Source organism: Nanorana parkeri, unplaced genomic scaffold (assembly GCF_000935625.1).
Source record: "Nanorana parkeri isolate BGI_ZX_2015 unplaced genomic scaffold, ASM93562v1 scaffold177, whole genome shotgun sequence".
Lineage (NCBI taxonomy): Eukaryota > Metazoa > Chordata > Amphibia > Anura > Dicroglossidae > Nanorana > Nanorana parkeri.
Window position 1 is genome coordinate 1,852,250 of NW_017306445.1, and position 18,288 is coordinate 1,870,537.

An 18,288-nucleotide genomic window follows, 5' to 3' on the forward strand; every position below is an offset into this window, starting at 1 on the left:
GCAGCAGCGCTGGAAGGACAGATGAAAACGACAGAAAAGAAGATCGGATTAAGAAACATCATTTAAGGTAAGTGCTTTCATTAACATTTGGGGGAGGGAAAATATATTTTACTTTAATGTCACTTTAAGTCTTACAGTCCTCACAATGTTGTTTATATATAGTTTACAGTACAAATGTTCTATTCTTGAGCTTGTCATTTATGGAGTTTGTGCTACAGGGATGACTCATTAGATTAGGCTTTATTGATTACAAAATGAACCAGTGCTCTTCCCAGAAATCAGAGACATAGACAGCAGAAATTGTATCCTTGCAGAGCACGTGGTAAATGAACAGACCACATTGGGTCATAATAGTAAACACAGAAGCATACAAAAAATTGTCTGTATGTCAAACTGATATAACATCTCCTTATTGGCCTGGAGTAACAGTACTCAAGTATAAATAATTGTTTCTTTTCTACCCACATTGCTTCAGTAATGAAACCAGTTACTAGCATGTTTGCTATAGAGCAGTGGTAGCCAAACTCCGGCCCTTCAGCTGTGGTGAAACTACAAATCCCATGATGCATCTCTCTCTGGGAGTCATACCGGTGGCTGTGAGAATCTTGCAATGCCTCATGGGATTTGTAGTTCCACCACAGCTGGAGGGCCGGAGTTTGGCTACCCCTGCTATAGAGCCACAGTAAGATGCATGCGTTCTCTATAGCAATGATGATAAAGTGTTATCATTTATGTATACACATTTTGTTTTGCCTGATGAAGGAGCTGGATGCGTTCCGAAATGTTGCTACACTTTACACATGGAATAAAAATAACTTTGCCTGGAGAACCTTTCGTGCCATCTGCTGTCATTTCAGCACCCCTCCATGGGAAGTTGGGGCATTTTTGGTCAGATGGTGCGGTGGGATCCCTTACATGACTGTACACTCTGCACAGTACATAAACTGTGATGTCAAGTACATTGTGGTCATATCCTGTGCTGGAACAGTACTTTGACTGTATGGTTGATTCACTAAATAAGTATAGGCTGGTAACTTATCAAAGGGAATTTTTAGTTTTCAAGGGGATTTTCACTTAGCTTTTTTTCCTTCTCATTGCGCATGAGTGGACATAATTTGCAAAGAGAATTTTCACCACATTCACTAACAGGGTTATTCACAAAAGTGTGAAGAGTTTGGAGAAGAAAGGAGAAGTGAACAGTCTAGGCCAAAATAGGTGATTTGGAAACATTCTCTAATTCAGCTTACTTTCCAGTTCAGCTATGTTGTCCTAGATTGTTCACTTCTCCTGCCTTCTCCAAACTCTTCACCCTTTTGTGAATAACTCTGTAAGCAAATTAAAATGGAAAAGTGAAAATTCACTTTGCAAAGTGGACATGCTGTAATCAATACCTGTGTGGCACAAGAATGAAAGTGGGATTCAATAAAAGTCAATTAAAACGAGTGCACTAAAAGCAACACATGCTTACTTTTTCTTAGCAGTACTAAGGCTTAATGTTTATCACTCTTGTCTTGTAGCACTGTGCATCTGGGTTTATATCTCTACAGGGATTCTATCTCTATGGAGTTTGTGTTTCCCCATGTGCACTTATGTTTTTTTTCTACACAATCCAAAACATACACAGTTTGTGTATTGTCCATGTGTTTTTATGGTTTTCCATCTACAATCCGAAACGTACTAAAGCGTTTCATACAAATTGGCCCTAGTCTATATGTATACTGGCCTTGTAGCACTGTGCCCCTGGGGTAATTTCTCTTCCGGGACTATATATCTATGGAGTTTGTGTTTCCTCCATGTGCTTTTATGGTCTTTTGATACACAATCCAAAACATACTAAAGGTTCTCACACAAAATAGCCCCAGTCTATACGTCTACAAGACTGTAGTAGAGACTTTAAATTATAGCCTATTTAAGGGACAGGAATTGATGCAAATTGTTTATGTACTCTGTAAACAGAATGCTTTAAAAATAAGTTTGAGTTTCATCCCTATAGCAAATACTTTAAAAGCCAATTTAATGGAACCATTGTTATAGTAGCACTGTTCTTGAAAATAAATAATCTGTTTTGCAGCTAAAAATGTTTTATGTACTTACTGTAACATTATGCATAGTTACCTACTGAAGAAGCTTTGCAGATTCTTGGCAGTGATAACCGTAACCAGTATGAATGGGACTTGCTCTAAACCTTGTAGAAAAAGACTACTGAGTGATCCTATTATTATATGCTTTAAGTATTATTTCTTATTATTATTTGGAGCTAATTGAATATGTTTGGTAGTATGAAAATGGATCACAAAATCGGTGTTATACATATTTACATGCAAAGGCTTACTTAAAAAGCTGTACTAGGATGATGTGAACAGAGCAGTTACCCATGGTAGCCAACTAGGTTTTAGTTGTTGAAGTCAGATCAGTGAGGGACAAACCCAAGCACCGTAATATAACACTAGGAACTTATGATTATTTGTTGCCGCCAAATACTGTTTACATACACATGTTGGCTTACATGGGCATATGAAATGTAGACTGTGTAACTTTAGGGAATTTTAGGCCCTGTAAGTGTTTTAATATAAAAAAAAGCTGGACTTAATGTTTCCATTGGTCTTCTGTATAAAAATAACTAGGCCAACATCTAATATTTGACAGCACTTTAAATATCTAAAAAAAATGCTATAATGGGATAAGTAGCATTTTTAAAGGTATAAAGTAGGGATGTTCAGATACCAAGTACCGTACTCTGTACAAGTGCATGTACAGATACTTTTCAGCTCCAAGACTAGACTAAAGAAAAACTCAAAAGTTAGGAGGCAGATGTCATTTTTAAGGAGCATACGGAGCTCCTGTGATTTGTGCATTCCTATTTTAATGTATGATTTGTTTTTAATAAATAAGAGATGCACCGATACCATCTTTTCAAGTACAAGAACTGATACTTGCCCAAGTACTCACAGATACAAGTACTGATACATTTTTCTTTATTGTCATGTGACAGTTTTTTTAAAACAATACAGACTAACGATTTCAGGACAGAGGTGGGGCACCACAGTCAGGTCACAGCTGCAACCGCAGCAACCCTGGTAGTTCTCATGAAAATGCCAAGTATCGGCAATGGTATCTGAACTAGTATCTGAACATCCCTAGTATGAAGGATATAAATGTACGATCTGCCATTGGCGATTTTGTGCTTAAGTGTTATCAGGCCGCCTGGGTTTATCACTAATCTGGAACTAGCATGTCATCTGAAAAGTCTGCACTTTGTCTTCCATGCTTGTTCCAGGTCAGTGCTTCAATAAGTAGTAAATCCAGGAACAGGATGACAACCCTGGAACCTGCACCAAATCATTAAAACCAAATCAGCAATGGTAGCTCTGGCAGTTATTCCATTATCCCTAATTAAAATAATGATGCACAATTAAATCAGTAAGCCACAAGTTTTTGCTTGCAGCGTTTGAAAATATGCATTGCTATAGATCTAAAAGGCAAAATGTGCTTATAAACTTCTGAAAGATATGAAATATATGAACAGATCTGTGTGGGCAAAAAAAATATTAAAACATGCATTTAACCAGAAATCATAGAACCAATGATTCTTTAACTACAATCTCTCCCAAATCAAGAATGAACCAAAATCACAAGGCAAAGAACAGTAAACAGATGATGTGGATAACATGAGATTCTCCTATGACCTAGAGAAGGCTGAGATGTAACACGTGCCCATGAGTTTACAGCAGCCTGCTCTACGCTTTATGCTTGATAAATGTTGTTGCTATTTTAAACTGCAGAAGACAAATGAATGGCTTTTGCACTGTGCCGTTCCGATGTTATAATCCTTACAAACTCCTGAAATATTACAAGATCCCCTGATAACGTTTCCAGATCACAGCACTGCTTGTGGGGCTCACAATGGGCAGTAAAAGGGCAGGCAAGTCAAGGTTATAAGGACTGTCAATGGATAGGACGTTAGCATTTCGATGAAACAACTCTCATTTAGAATAATCACTCATTTCTAAAAAGGAAACAAAGCAGATCAATACTGAACCTAAACGTTTCAGTTGATTTTAAACCTCTTTAAATAATGCATAGGCAAAGGACACATTATACAAGGATGCTACAAGATCAGTGTTGTCTCAGCAATATGTCACACAGACTAATACAATTTCTGCTCCCATATATAAACTATTAGCAAAGTTGCAGTCATGATGATCACAAACAATCCTACAGTGCTTGGATTGAATCCAGGAAAACTGCTCCACCATACAGCATGGTAAGATCCTGCCCAGGGCCCCAGTTCACATCACTTCTCTCATTTTATCCTGTGAAAGTTGCCAGTGAATGATCTCCGAATCAAGTAATGAACTAATTAACGGGTCTTTTTTTTTTAACCTGTTGAATCATTCTTTATACAGAAAAGGAAAGCCTAGTCTTACCTGCATATGTCCTTGGTACATTGTGCTTGGAGAATTCCCGGAGATTGATCAGTGACTATAGGAAGCTGTCAGTGATCGATGAGTCGGGCGCTGGGTGTAGAGCAGCACCGGGAGCTGTCCGGTCCCTGGAGGTGCTGAAACAGAGGACAGCTCGCAGTGCACAGGCACACACAACACGGATCACCGATGCCTGGAACTCTGAACGTCTGCAAAGAAACTCTCCTTTCCTATGGAACTCTTTCCTCGCTTTCTGCTGGCCTCGTTCATCTCTTTCAGACTCATGGACCCTCCCCTGAGATCACAGCAGCGCCTCCTCTTTCTTCTTACTCTCTACTTAATGCAAGACTACTGACAGCTGGCAGCGTGACACAGAAATACTACATAGGACTCAGTGAAAGGATCACTGTGCTATACTCTCCCCCCCCCACCTTCCCTTCCCTCCATCATGACATCAGCAGAACCTCCCCTCAGCTATCCCTCCCTCTGGCACAGTCAGTCAAGGTTCTGCTAAAATAAAAACTCCCTTGTCACCTTCTTAAAGTGCAAACAGTCATTTTCCATTCTAAGGACTGCTGCAGAAGTTGCAGAGACATGATAAAAATAATAGAGTGTGCAAGCAATCGGTTTCTGCTCTTATGTTTTTTTTTTTTCTTTCTTTCCTCATTATAATATCCCATAATAATGTGTGTATAGAGGAGCTATATAAGATATTGAGGTCAAAAAGCACTTAAGTCTCGCTGCGCTGGCCGCGCCGGCGTCCTTGGCTCGATACAGACGTTCTAATTGTTGTACCGGTCCATTTTCTAATGCACCATTACGCTGGGATCAAGCAATTGTCTGGATGTGATTGCTGAATGGTCATTTTAAATATTAGAAGAGGCAGACTTGGGCGGTCTGGTGAAAGCATTGCTGCAGTTTTGTCAGCTGCCTTAATGATAATATCAGGTCTGACTGGAGGTATCATTATAATCTGCTGTCTGGAAAGGCGCATCCAAATTTAGAAACCGAGGTAGTCCTACAGTATCAATGTACAATTTCAAGAAGAATGACATAAGAATGAATTTAAATGTCAATTTCTTTGCATTGCGGGGGAGTATTTGTAAATATTGAGTTTTCAGGTCAAGTGTGCAAACATTTATTATTATTATTATTATTATTATTATTATTATTATATTTAGGATTTATATAGCGCCAACAGTTTGAGCAGCACTTTACAGTATAAGGAAGACATTATAATCGCAATACAATTCAAGACAAGATGGTAAGGAGGGCCCTGCCCCTGAGGGCTTACAATCTGAAAGAGAGGGGAGACAAGATGGTAAATAGATGGCATTTATTTTTATGCTACAATAATATGGGGGGAACTTATCAAAACTGGAGCAGACAGAATTTGAAGTAGTTGCCCATTGTAACCAATCAGCTTCTATCTTTCATTTTCAAAGCTTAAAGTAGTAGTAAATGCTCAATCTTTGTTTCAATGATGAACCCAGATGAAACAAATATGCATTGCCCAACAGAGTATTTCTCTACATTTTTGCCCAAAAACTTACAGTCATCATGTTTCCAAACAGCCGTCTCCAACTCTCTCTGCTCCCCTTCTGTGAACGTCCTGTCCAGTAAAAGATCACAAGCCTGCAGTAACTATCCATCTACTAGTTTGGAGAAGGAAGGAGGGAGGAAGGAGGGGGCAGGGAGTGTCTTGTCTTGCTGTGTCTGCGTGTTTGTGGAGACACACACAGGTTACTATTACACAAAAGGGTGGCTCCATAGAACCTTGCAGGGAAAGGGAGCCACCCTAAAACAGGATATCAGGGCCAGTGGTCAGGGGACCAACTGATTCTGCAGTAAACTAAAACTTTTAAACATCAATGAGCAGCATCCATTGTAAGTGATTCCATCAGCATTTAAAAAAGCTTAAATACTTTAATATCACTTTAACTGAACAAACTGAAGAGAGAAGTTGATTGGTTACTATGGGCAGCGGCTCCCGATTCTGTCTGCTCCAGTTATGATAAATTCCCCATGGTGTATATCCCCTTTGAAGCTGAACTCTGAGATAGGCAAATATTATCTACATACAAGAGTTATGTGTATTCTTATTCAATCCTAGTGTGCTTTGTGCATTTTTTTAGGCCTCATCAGAAGTCCAGAGTGAAAGTTTGCATCCTGTAATAAAGACCAGTCACTGCTCTCGCTCCTTGTGCAGCTTGACTGGTCTTGTCTTCATCCCCTCCTGTATCAGCCTGTAGTAGGAGGGGCCTGCTGAGTCCCTCCCACAGCTCTGCTCTCTGCATAGATTACAAACAGCACAGTGATGATGTCACTGCTATTTTTACAAGATAATATCTGAGTTTGCAAAGACATCCGAAGTGCTTCCAAAGTGGATTATATCCTTTGTGGAAATTGAGAAATATATATCAATGAACATTTTTGAACCCGGAGTTCAGGTTTATGTCAATAATTAAAAAGGAACTCCATGCAAACAAAAAATGCACCCTTGCTACCTCCAAACTGCAATGGTTACTTGCTCTTTTTTTCTAGGAGACTCAAAGCTGTTTAAGTAACCTGAATCTGGCTCCCGTGGTGCTCAGCACTCACCTCTCTCCCCCTCCGCTCTTAGTGTCGGGTTGTCCTTTGATGTCCTCATAGCTAATGCAAGTCAATGGACCTGCATAAGACATGATGATGTCAGCAAACCTTAGACCGCCAGAGTGAAGGGGAGAAGAGGCTGCAGGGACCAGTCTAGCAGCCTGGAGAGAGCTGACGGGACTCAGGATCTGTCATGCAAAACAGCTTTAATAGTGTTCCTGGGATAAATTGAGCACTTAACCCTTGCAGTGCTGAGGTAGCCCCACTGCAGTGGTAAGTTTTTTGTTTGCTGGAGTTCTCCTTTAAGGTTTAGAGTCTCCATATAATTGATCATGGTATTTGAAAAGCTGATGTGATATTCTTGAACAGGGCATTATGCTGTGCTTTGAATGTCATGTACAAAGAGCTATCTTAGGAAGAGATAGGAATTTTATGGCATGTCACGTTGTGCAACTAAAGATCCTAGTATAGTCTTTGTATATTGAGGGATATAAGGGCATGTACTTTCCCAGCAGCTGGACAGAAAGGTTTCTTAAGCTAGATTTAGGCTTAGTTTTGCTTTTCTCTAATCATGTTTTAAAGGGACATTAAAGTCACAACCCCCCGTGCTGTTGTAAGGTCTTACCCTAAATGATGTCTCTTCATCTGAATAATGGTGAATTAATCTTTCAATTATAAGGAGCAAATACATTGTTAAAGTATAATTATTATATTCTGCAGCATTAACTGATATTTTAAATCACAGGACTTTACAATGGTGTGGCCTTGGGCATGGTGAACAAATACATGTTATTAACTGAATGCTTTCCAAGCTCATTCCCCTCTACCTGATACTCAATTTCTGTTCTTTATAATGAGTTAAATACACAGTTAGAAAAGACCAAGGATTTAGACACAAAATAAATCAATGAGATCAATGCTTATGCTACACAATCTCATTCTGGAATAGTACTGCCTTAGGCACCTATCCTGGCCAGTTGATCTGCTCTTGCATTACTTGCTTGCATATTTGGGGTCAACCACCTCCACCTTTTTTAATACTAACAAAGCACACCAGACACATGGGCCAGCTTACCCACACAAAAATGGGCACCCCAGCATTGTATTCTATGCTTAATTCTTTAAAAAATTTGGAACAGTCCAGTATGGTAATTGCTATGATTAAATAAAATGATCAGTGCTACAAGAATCTCTGTGAGATTCCTTGTACCTGAAGGCTGCACAAAGAAGATATAGGAGAGCTTTTTTCCCTTTATTTGACTCGCTATATGGGATGATTTATGAATTAATATTGGTACCCAGATATAAATTAATATTGGTACACAAATATAAATTAATGACTACCGCCACCATCTCTTCTGGTGGAGGAAGTAACAAAAAAAAAGAAGAAGCGTATAAATGGATGAGAATACACCTTTGGCTGCCTCATTTCCTTTAGCCTAGGAAGGGATTTAAGTATTGGTGCTGAAAACTATCTTTGATGTTGATGTTCCCATAAACTGTGTTTGTTGACAAGAAAACTATTATTCATAGAGAGGACCTTTGACAAGTAGTCAATACCCCCTTTGATTACTCCATATTTTTCCACTTTATAGTGAGGAAGACTTTATGCCAAGTTTCCTTTCAAAGCCCAATACCAGCCAAAACATGTTTGTTCATTTTGAATAGAATGGTGAAGATTAAAGCAGAACTCCAGCCAAAAATAACAAGATAAAAATGAATAGCCTGTTAAAAGCTAAAATAACAAAACCAGCTACTGCAGCAATAATCACCTTCAATCCAGAGATTGTCAACCTTATAGGCAGCATCATTCAACCCACTTCCTCTGAGCCCAAGTCGTCCTGAACTCGCCGATGCCTGTGACTAGACACTGAAAGGAGAAGCAGCGTAGTGATAAACTCATCTCTCATCAGCGTTTTCTTCCCATAAACATGCTTCTTGTCAGCACACGTCTTTGTGACACCAGTACAAGAAATGAGGAGAACAGAGAAAAACAGTACAAGAAGGCTCATAAAGCAATGAAAAGCTCACCAGGGTTCCAACTCTTTTACTTTACTAAAACAAGATGTTTTGCTGTGGTCTCTGCCCCATCTTCATTAGAGACAGTCATATATAGTAAATATAGGGAAATCTACAATAAGGTCCAGGTTCTAGCTTTTCCTCACCAATCTACAAAACGTTTTGGCTGGATTAGTGCTTTGCTGCTTTATATTCTTCTCTGTATGCACCCATCGTGACTGGTAGCTTCCACAGACATCATATATTCAACTAAGACTGATGATTTTAGGAACAGTTTAAGACCAGATAACACAAAACAATGTAACACATGAATGGTACCCCAATGCACCTTTCCAACACACAACATGGACCTGTATTTTCGCAAAACCACAAGGGCTGCCTTACCATTATTCACTTTAATGTGTGTGCAGTAATGCATAATGCGTAGCAGAAGTTTGAACCTGGACACAAAGATTTGTTAGATTTTTATTTTGGTCAAACATCGGGTCTCAACCAAACATCGGAACCATGTTTGGCCTACAAGGTCACCCTAACCTCCACAACTGACAGTAGCCATGATAATAGCCAGGCATTTTTCTTGGCTTTCAAACATGAAGCGTTGCTTTCCAGAATCATAGTATGTATTAGGCAACTTCTTTAATTGTAAGTACAACTTGGTACAATATGGCAGCAGTATTTGCACCGTGAAGGTAGTCCTCAGTACAGAGGATCCCAGCATGGAAGACGTGAGCATTCATAAAAGGGGCACAGCTCACTGAGTTTCCCATTCTATTCTATAAAGAAATCAGTGGGATAGCTGGGCTAATCTACTACATTACTAATGTACTACAGCTGGAGAAGATATTGGGTCTAGACTCATACCAGTTAACGGTTTTCTGAAAGTGATGTAACTAACGAGTATTACATGCCACAAACTCCACATTTGTTAGATTACTAAGCACACTAGGTCAAACGCTGGTGTTTATTGAACTACACATGCATATTTAAATGTGCTATGTATATTTATTTCTGTAACTTCAACTGGGCTTTCATATAAACCTTAAAGCCAAAGTAAAGCCTTCTTATTGAAAAATTTCTGGCAGGCAGGTTTTTTTTAAAGCAGAGCAGACTGTGTAATTCTCTTCTGCCAAAAATCTCCTGCATGCCTCTCAGCAATTTTCTTTTTCCTGTGTACAGACCGGCATGCCAAGATGAAGTACTGTAACTCACATGTGCGGGAGTTACATCATGCAAGTCAGCCAATCAAAATGCGAAGATGCGAATTCAGAAGAAGACCGGAAGAAGATGGCACCACTGGAAACTGAGGGAGAGTGAACAGCACAGCACTGGAGGGGATCTTTTACAAGGTAAGTCAGACATAATGTGCTAATATGCTGAGCAAACACCTCCAGGGGACTTATTTAAAAAAAAAAACACTTCACTTCTGCTTTCAGAAGGAAGTAAACATTAGTTTTGTTTATTTATTAGATGTCAGCAACCAACCTTTTCTTTGTGTTTATTACTTTATTACTTAGGTTGCAACTGAACAATCCATACAAATAAATACCCTGACAGTGCAGTTATAAATGCTCTTTGTCAAACAGTAGTCTCTCTCTAAAATACAAACTAATGTTCATATTCAAATAATGTTATCTTAAAATATCACATTGGTGTTTTTACATCTAATCTCAGAATTTCAGAAAGACTCTTTGAATTGCACTACACTGGGCTACGTTTTTTTATGATTGTATATCGTGTAACACAGAAGACAGGAAATAAATATTTTGGCATGACATTATGATTTTTCTTAGCCTTCTAAGCCTACTGCACTGCACATACTTAGCCTACTGCACAGTAATCAGAAGATAGGTATTCTTTCGCTATCTCTGCATTAGAAAGAATTAAAAAGCATTGTAAGCTCTGTGCAAATCAAACTTACTGTAAGGAGAAAGAGAGCACATTGTCCATATGCAATAAGGGAGGTTAAATGAAAGCAGTCAGCATTACATTATGTCATTTGTGTGAAAGGGCATTGGAAAAAGGCATGTTTAACACTATACAGAATGTAGCATATTTGCATAAGGTGCACATAAGTTTCTGAATGCTATACTGAGAACTTATTAAAATGCACCGGGCCATTTAAAGGGCTTAAAGTGTGGAAAATAAGGAGTGGCTTTTAACATAGCTTTAAAGTGCATGCTGTGTAATTAAAAACAGCATAGTATTATTGTAAAATATGATTTGTAAAAGAAGCTTGGACTATTGGACAACTAGTCTAATAGCTGAAGTCCTCCTTCTTTTAGAAGTTAAAGCACTGAATTGAAATATGCTTGTCCTACAGCACATAGGTAAAACAAAAATGTATTTTAAAGTATGTATGTTGTGAAACAATTCTTTCCTAAAGGATAAATCAGAGAAAAGCTGATATATTTCAAAATCTAAGCTCCCCGAGGTAGAATTTTCATAAATACTACCAGTGCCACAGACACTTGAGAGCCAGCTGCAGCTTAGGAAGGTAAATCATCATCTGGAAATTGATGGGTTTGGGTTTATAGGAACTGGACCTTTGAAATTACATGAATATGTTAAATCTTATATGAGATTTTAGACTTTTGGTGTAAATACTGTATACTTCATAATCATATGCACACTCAGGGGGTTAGCCACAAAGCTGCCGAAGGCAGCCGAGTGAGTAACCGAGCCGTAGTGAAGTGAGCCGAACAACGTTCAGCTATTCACTGTGGCTCAGTACGGCTGATTTTGGCTGTACATCGGCTGAAATCAACCGTACATCGGCTGAAATCAGACGTACATCGGCTGAAATCAGCCGTACATCGGCTGAAATCAGCCGTACATCGTCTGCCTTTGGCTGCACTTTGGTCAGCTGAACATAGCTGAAGTGCAGAAGGACTTCGACTCAGCCGTCCCAACATCTGGATCGGCTGAGCCGAAGCTCCAGCAGCTCACTCGCTGCCATTCGCCCCTATTCACATACGGGCCGAACGGCAGTGAGCGAATGGTCGAATGCCGCCGAGCGGCATTTAGCTCGGCAATTCTGCTCGGTACCTCCATGGTACCGATCAGAATAGCAAATAGTGAAAAAAAGTTTTTTAAAAATTGAAAAAAATATTAAATAACTATTAAATTTAAAAAAGCAATCTCCGCCCAACTGTTTCCTATTGGCCGGCACCTGCTAGAGTCTTCTAACAGGTCCTGGCCTGATATAGCATTCCCAGGTCATTTGGAGGCGCTGATCTGTCATTACAACTGGGCGGAGCCAGCCATGAGATCACGGCTGACTCCACCCAGCTGTCATTTGCGTGGAAAAAGGCCGCTGTTTGGCATATGCCTTCGGCTCGGCTGAGCCGATAGGTCGCCTTCGGCTGCTGTGTGGGCTATAGTGAATAGCCCATACGTATAGCAGGCCCTTGGTTCAACTGAACCGAAGGGCTCCGGCAGCCGAAGAGAGCCAAAGGATCAGCCGAAGCTGTGGCTGGATCCTGCAGCTCCTCTGTGAATAACCCCCTCAATGTTTAATATTCAATTGAGGGGTAAAGGAAAGAACCTTTGGAGCATTCTGTGTCCAGGTGCAAAACAAAAAATTTACTGATTAAAGACTGCACATGTATAATTTGCAGAGGTAGTTTTGAAAACGAAGGTGTCTAACACAGTGGTGTGTAATGTATCACATGGTTATTGTTCTTCAGAGAAACAAAAACAAAAAACTCTTTAGCCAAGATGGAGAGTTAATCATACTGGTTCCTAGGACATCAACCAAGTTGAGAACAGACAGATGTCACACTTCTCATCATCCTTGGTGAGACATCTTTAGGTTACTGCTAGCCTTTAAATTAAACAAAAGGTGCTGACATATTTCTAAATATACACTTAATAAGTGTGAAATACTTTGAAGGTATATAATATAGCTTTTTGTCTTTGTTCTTATTGACAGCATGCAAGGCTCGAAATCAATCTCTAAGGACAATTTGCACTATTATCCTCCTTGATTCACATTGCCAAAAAGCAATGGAGCTTTATACAATCCCTTTTGGATAAGTAAAAAAATGACAATGGTATCTGCATTATTATAACATGGTTATTTAAATAGTTTTTATGTCTTTTTTTGAGTTGGGTAATCATGTGTTGTTCAAGCAATCACCAGTTTATATAGCAGCATAATTAATTAGGAACAAACATGCTTAATAAGCTATAAGCTCCTTGATTCATTGTGTTATTTTCTATTCTTGTGTTTCCTGTTTTCAGGAACATATCACAACTTGTCACCAAGAGCAAGATAATACAGGAAAATATGGAGCTCCATATGTTCCATCAACAAGTACCATAAATGTATTCATTAATCAAGACTGCTTACCTAACCTTTGCATGAATTAGTATTTTCTTTTCAATGTCTTCAATTTTTAGGCCACAAGGTCTTATGAGCAGGGTCTGCCTAATAGCAATGATTGGCTATGAATTTACTTGCACATAATCTTTGCTTTTTCAGTTCAGTGCTGATACTTTTCATAGTTTCTGCTGCTTGTGTTAAGGTCAGGGAGAGCACAAGGGAAAACTTGCCATTCTTATTTGGCATAAGAAACTGTCAGGAACAAGAGGTCAGAGGACCACCTGGTCTCCACACTTTATGCATGTCATTCATACAGATGTATACATTTGCAAGGGAACTGCTGTCAGTACATCTTTACTGAATTTGGAAATGGAGCAGTACTCGGTGTGGGGTTTCTTGATAAAGCAAGTAAATGCTCTGCTGATTGCAAACCTGCTGTGTTTAAACAGTGCAACTGTGAAGGGAGAACATGACTCTTGCATTTGGTTTACAATTCTCCTTGTAAATTATCCTGTCCTGTATTTCTACATTCATTTACACAGGCAAGAAAACACTCTCCTCGTCTGCTTGGAAATGTCTTATTCTCAGTTGATGTGTTATTGCCCATTTCAAGCGCTGTTTATTTTTGGAAAATAAGCAGGAGCAAGGGAAAATACATAAAAACCACAAGGGCATGATGTTTTCAATAAAAGAAAATACCAGCAATTGAATAAATTGACGTGCCAGTTTCATGGTAAGTTATTTTTTTTTCAGTTATCCAGTTTGCTAATTTCATTGTTTTAGTATAAAAAGGAAGAAACGGATGCTGCAAAATTTGACATTGACAATTTCCAAAATGGAAAGCATACATAACTCATGAATTTGAATGAATGTCACCCATGAATTAGAATAATTTATTTTTGTTAATATAATCATACAAAATAAAGAACAGAACGTACCCAAAAAAGCATTAAAGTATCTTTCATTTTCAAATCTTCACTGAACAGACTTAAGATAGAAACTGATTGGTTACTATATACAGCTGCTCCAGACTTTGTCTGCTCATTTTAGTAAATGTGCCCCCTGTCTCATAAACAATTGCCCTCCTTTTAAATAAAATACATATTTTTTACCTTTTTTATCCTTTGCTGCACCTCAGTGCCACTGATCTCCCACAGCCTATTTGCAGCTTCATCCTGTCTACATTCACTTTTGTAATGACTGCATGACATTTCTAAGGATAAGTTTCCGGATGATGACAACACTGGAACATACACTACTAGTCAAAAGTTTAAGAACTTTAGAAATATTTCCAGTTTTTATTGAATTTTACACAGTTTAATGCCTCAATGTACTCTAAAAATAAAGCATAGAACAAAAAAAAAACAATTGGACATCCAAAATAAATCATGGAATGGTTTTCTTTGACAAAATGTAATCTAAAGTTTTGACTTCTCAAAGTAGCCACTTTTTGGAGATATAACACCTGAACACATGGAAATCAAATATTGTTCGAAAGGTTCTTCCCAACACTGTTGCAGTTCCCCCCAAGTTCCCCCAAATGTGTTGCACTTGTAGGTTGATTTATTTAGTAGAGGAATCGGAAGAATGTAAGGGGTGTTTTGAAGGTTGATTTGTTTTCACCCTGCTGTCCAGTTCATTCCAAACTAGCTCAATGGGGTTTAAGTATGGAGACTGTGCTGGCCATTCCATGATTTTAAGGTTCTTTTCTTCAAAGGTAGTTCTGACACAGCCTGAAGGTATTTTTTGATCATTATCTTGCTGCAGGATGAACCCCTGACCAACTAGGCGTACACCAGAGGGTATTGCATGGCACTGCAAAATGCTGTGGTAGTAGTTTTGGTTCAGGGTGCCACTCACTCTGTGCAAGTTGCCAACTCTGGATCCAGCAAAAGAGCCTCAGACATCATGCTTTCTCCTCCATGTTTGACAATTGGTATCACGCACTGAGTTACCATCCTTACGCCTACTCGACGGTGTACAAAAACCCTGAGTGATGAACCAAAGATCTCAAATTTGGATTCATCGGTCCATAAGACCTTCTTTCAGTCTTCAGAAGTCCACTGGCAGTGCTTCATAATTTCCTACTTTGCCATCTTTGCAATTAATTTCTTTCTAACTGCCACTCGACCTGTCGAACCTGCAGCTTTAAGTTTTCTCTTCACAGTTGAGACTTGCTTACTTCAATCAGTGTTAAGCTGTGCTTGAACCTGTTGTCCTGTGAGCCGCCTGTCACACAAGCTGTTGACTCCCAGAAATTTGTCTTTAGATTCAGCTGTGGCTTTGGGTCTGCCAGACTTCTTCCTGTCAGAGTTTCCTCCAGTTTACAAGTGTCTTTTGATGGTGTAGGAAGCTGTATTCACTGACACGTTGGCTTTCTTTGCAATTTCTCTAAAAGAAAGGCCTACATATTTAAGGGTTATAATGGTTTATGTCTGTCTTCCTTTGTTAATTGCCTTTTTCTCCCCATTGTAAGAACAATATACTACTTCTTGCAGTACAATACTGTCCAAATATTGCATAAGAGGGTGTAGTAACACAGTCGGTTCCAACAGTGCTTTTATACAGACAAAGGGCTTGTGAGTAATCAACAAAAGTTGATTTGTTAGCAATTAGGAATTGTTAGCATAAACTTGTCAAGCCTCAATTTACTTACATTGCAGCAAAACAACTGTGAGTTGTTAAATCTTTACTTCTTCCATGAAAAAGGCCTTTGTATAACTCTGAAATGTACATTATTTTTCAGATATTGTTAACCTAAACTTCTTTTTTTCCCACCTCTGACAGTTTACTACTTACCTTTGTACCATTTCAGGTTATTCACAGGACTTGAACAGCTTACATTTCAATAAAAACTGGGAAAATGGGGGTGTTCTAAAACTTTTGACCGGTAGTGTACCTGTGCAATATGTATTAAAATCACCATTTGTAATCTCCATTATAGCCTACTAGAAAGGATGACCACAGAGAAGTACAATTAGCAGGCTGCTGTCTCCCTATATCAGATCACCAGGTATTATAATAATGAAAGCTGCCAATTAAAAAATATTAAAATTGACTAATTACATTAACGAGTTAGAGCTTAGGTGAGTTTTAGTGATTGGGTTTAAGTCTACTTTAATTCTCATTTTACATAGTTACATAGTTGTTAAGGTTGAATAAAGGCACATGCTCATTGAGTACAACCTATGTGAGCATTTGTTAAAAAAACTGCAGAACCAGCACACAATGCTCTAACAAACAAAAAAAATAAAACTTTATTCCACACATAGCCACACACAAAAAAACAAAACAACCGCTGACATGTTTCTGCCTTACTCGGCCTTAGTCATAGCTGGAGCTATGTGCGCATTTGTACGTATGTGTGTGTACTGTGTATTACTAAGAGAACCTGTCATTTAATTATTTTGAATAGTTGCATTTGAAAACATAGTAAAAAAAAACATATATATTTAATGTTTCCTATTAGTATGGATGTTAAATAGGATGTCCATTTTTTTTGTTTCTTTATTTTTTTCTTTTTTCACCCCATCAGCCATTTCTATCTTTCAGGGACTGGTGAAAATTGGGGAGTTTTTTGGCTCTGCACACATTACTGTGGTCTACGCTTTACTGAAGGACTCTTTCGTTATTTCATATTTGCAAGACTGTAGTAGGACTAGTGGGGATGACATTCTTTTGCTTGGCTTCATAATATTTGCTGTGGAGTCCCTTAGCAGGAAACACTGATTAGAATATTTTGACAACTGAATATTTTTCTCTGGGACAGATAAAAAACCAGTGAGTAATTCATCTCACTGGTTTCAAAATAGAACTGAGATATCAGTTTGAGTAGGCACTATTAACCACTTGAAGTCCACGGTGTTAAACCCCCTTCCTATCCAGGCCATTTTTCAGTATTCATCGCTGCGGTACTTTGACTGACATTTATTCCGTCATGCAACGCTGTACTGAAATAAATGTTATACCATTTTTGGGGGACAGATAGAGCTTTCTTTTGGTGGTACTTAATCACCACTGGGGGTTTTATTTTTTACTATATTAAGGAAAAATTACAGTAAATAAAAAAAACTCCCCTATATTAAATTCTAAAACATCTATTATTACCCAATTTTTGGTAAAATATAAAAGATGGGGTCACATCGGGTAAAAAGACACCAAACATGTCAAGCCTTAAAATTGTACACGCGTGCGAAACCTCAAAAAAACGACAATACCCAAAATTGGCCATAGGCGATGCTTTAAAAGCTTTTACGGCTCATCAATTTAGTGTTATCAGTGATTAATGGCCCTAAAATGATTGCTCCCACTCCGACGTTCGCGGCGATATGTAACGTGTGTAGCGCAATTGTCGTTTTCGCGCGCTGGCGCATCTGACGCATATTTACGTTTATATGTGCGTAAACGTGGGGGTGGGGGACTTTTTTTATTTACACATATTGTTATTGCTATTACATAGGGGGATAACAATCTCCCTATATAATAGCAAAGGCACACTGACAGATCCTCTTTATTTTTTTTAACTTTTTTTATATGTGACTTATTTTTTTTGAACTCTTTTTATGTTTTTTTTAAAAACTTAATGTCATTGCTATTACATAGGGGGATAAAAATCCCCCTATATAATAGCAAAGGCACACTGACAGGTCCTTTTTATTGAGACATTAGGGGTCTCTAGGACCCCTAATGTCACCTGGGGACCCCCAAAGAAGCTGGTAAAGCAGAGATCTGCTTCATCAACTTCTTTTCTCTGGCTATAGCAGCCAGATGACTGACAGGTGAATGCAGACGTGATGTATTACACATCACTTCCGCATTCACAGCACGGAGGGAGATCAGCAAGGAGGGAGGTCAGCAAGGAGGAAGATGCTGATCTCCCTCCCATCTTACCTCCTAACGCCCTCCCGAGCTGGTCCCGGCCGCAGATGG

General features: G+C 38.8%; 1 protein-coding gene across 1 annotated transcript in view; it reads right to left on the reverse strand.

Moving 5' to 3' along the window:
* The window catches only part of PEX5L (peroxisomal biogenesis factor 5 like), a 186,827-nt gene extending 182,359 nt beyond the window's left edge, over positions 1-4,468 (reverse strand). The window contains exon 1 of the mRNA XM_018554893.1: positions 4,428-4,468. Within this exon, the coding sequence (XP_018410395.1) occupies positions 4,428-4,448 (21 nt within the window). The 5' untranslated portion in view covers positions 4,449-4,468. The remainder of the gene's footprint in view (positions 1-4,427) is intronic.
* Positions 4,469-18,288: the final 13,820 nt, after the last annotated feature.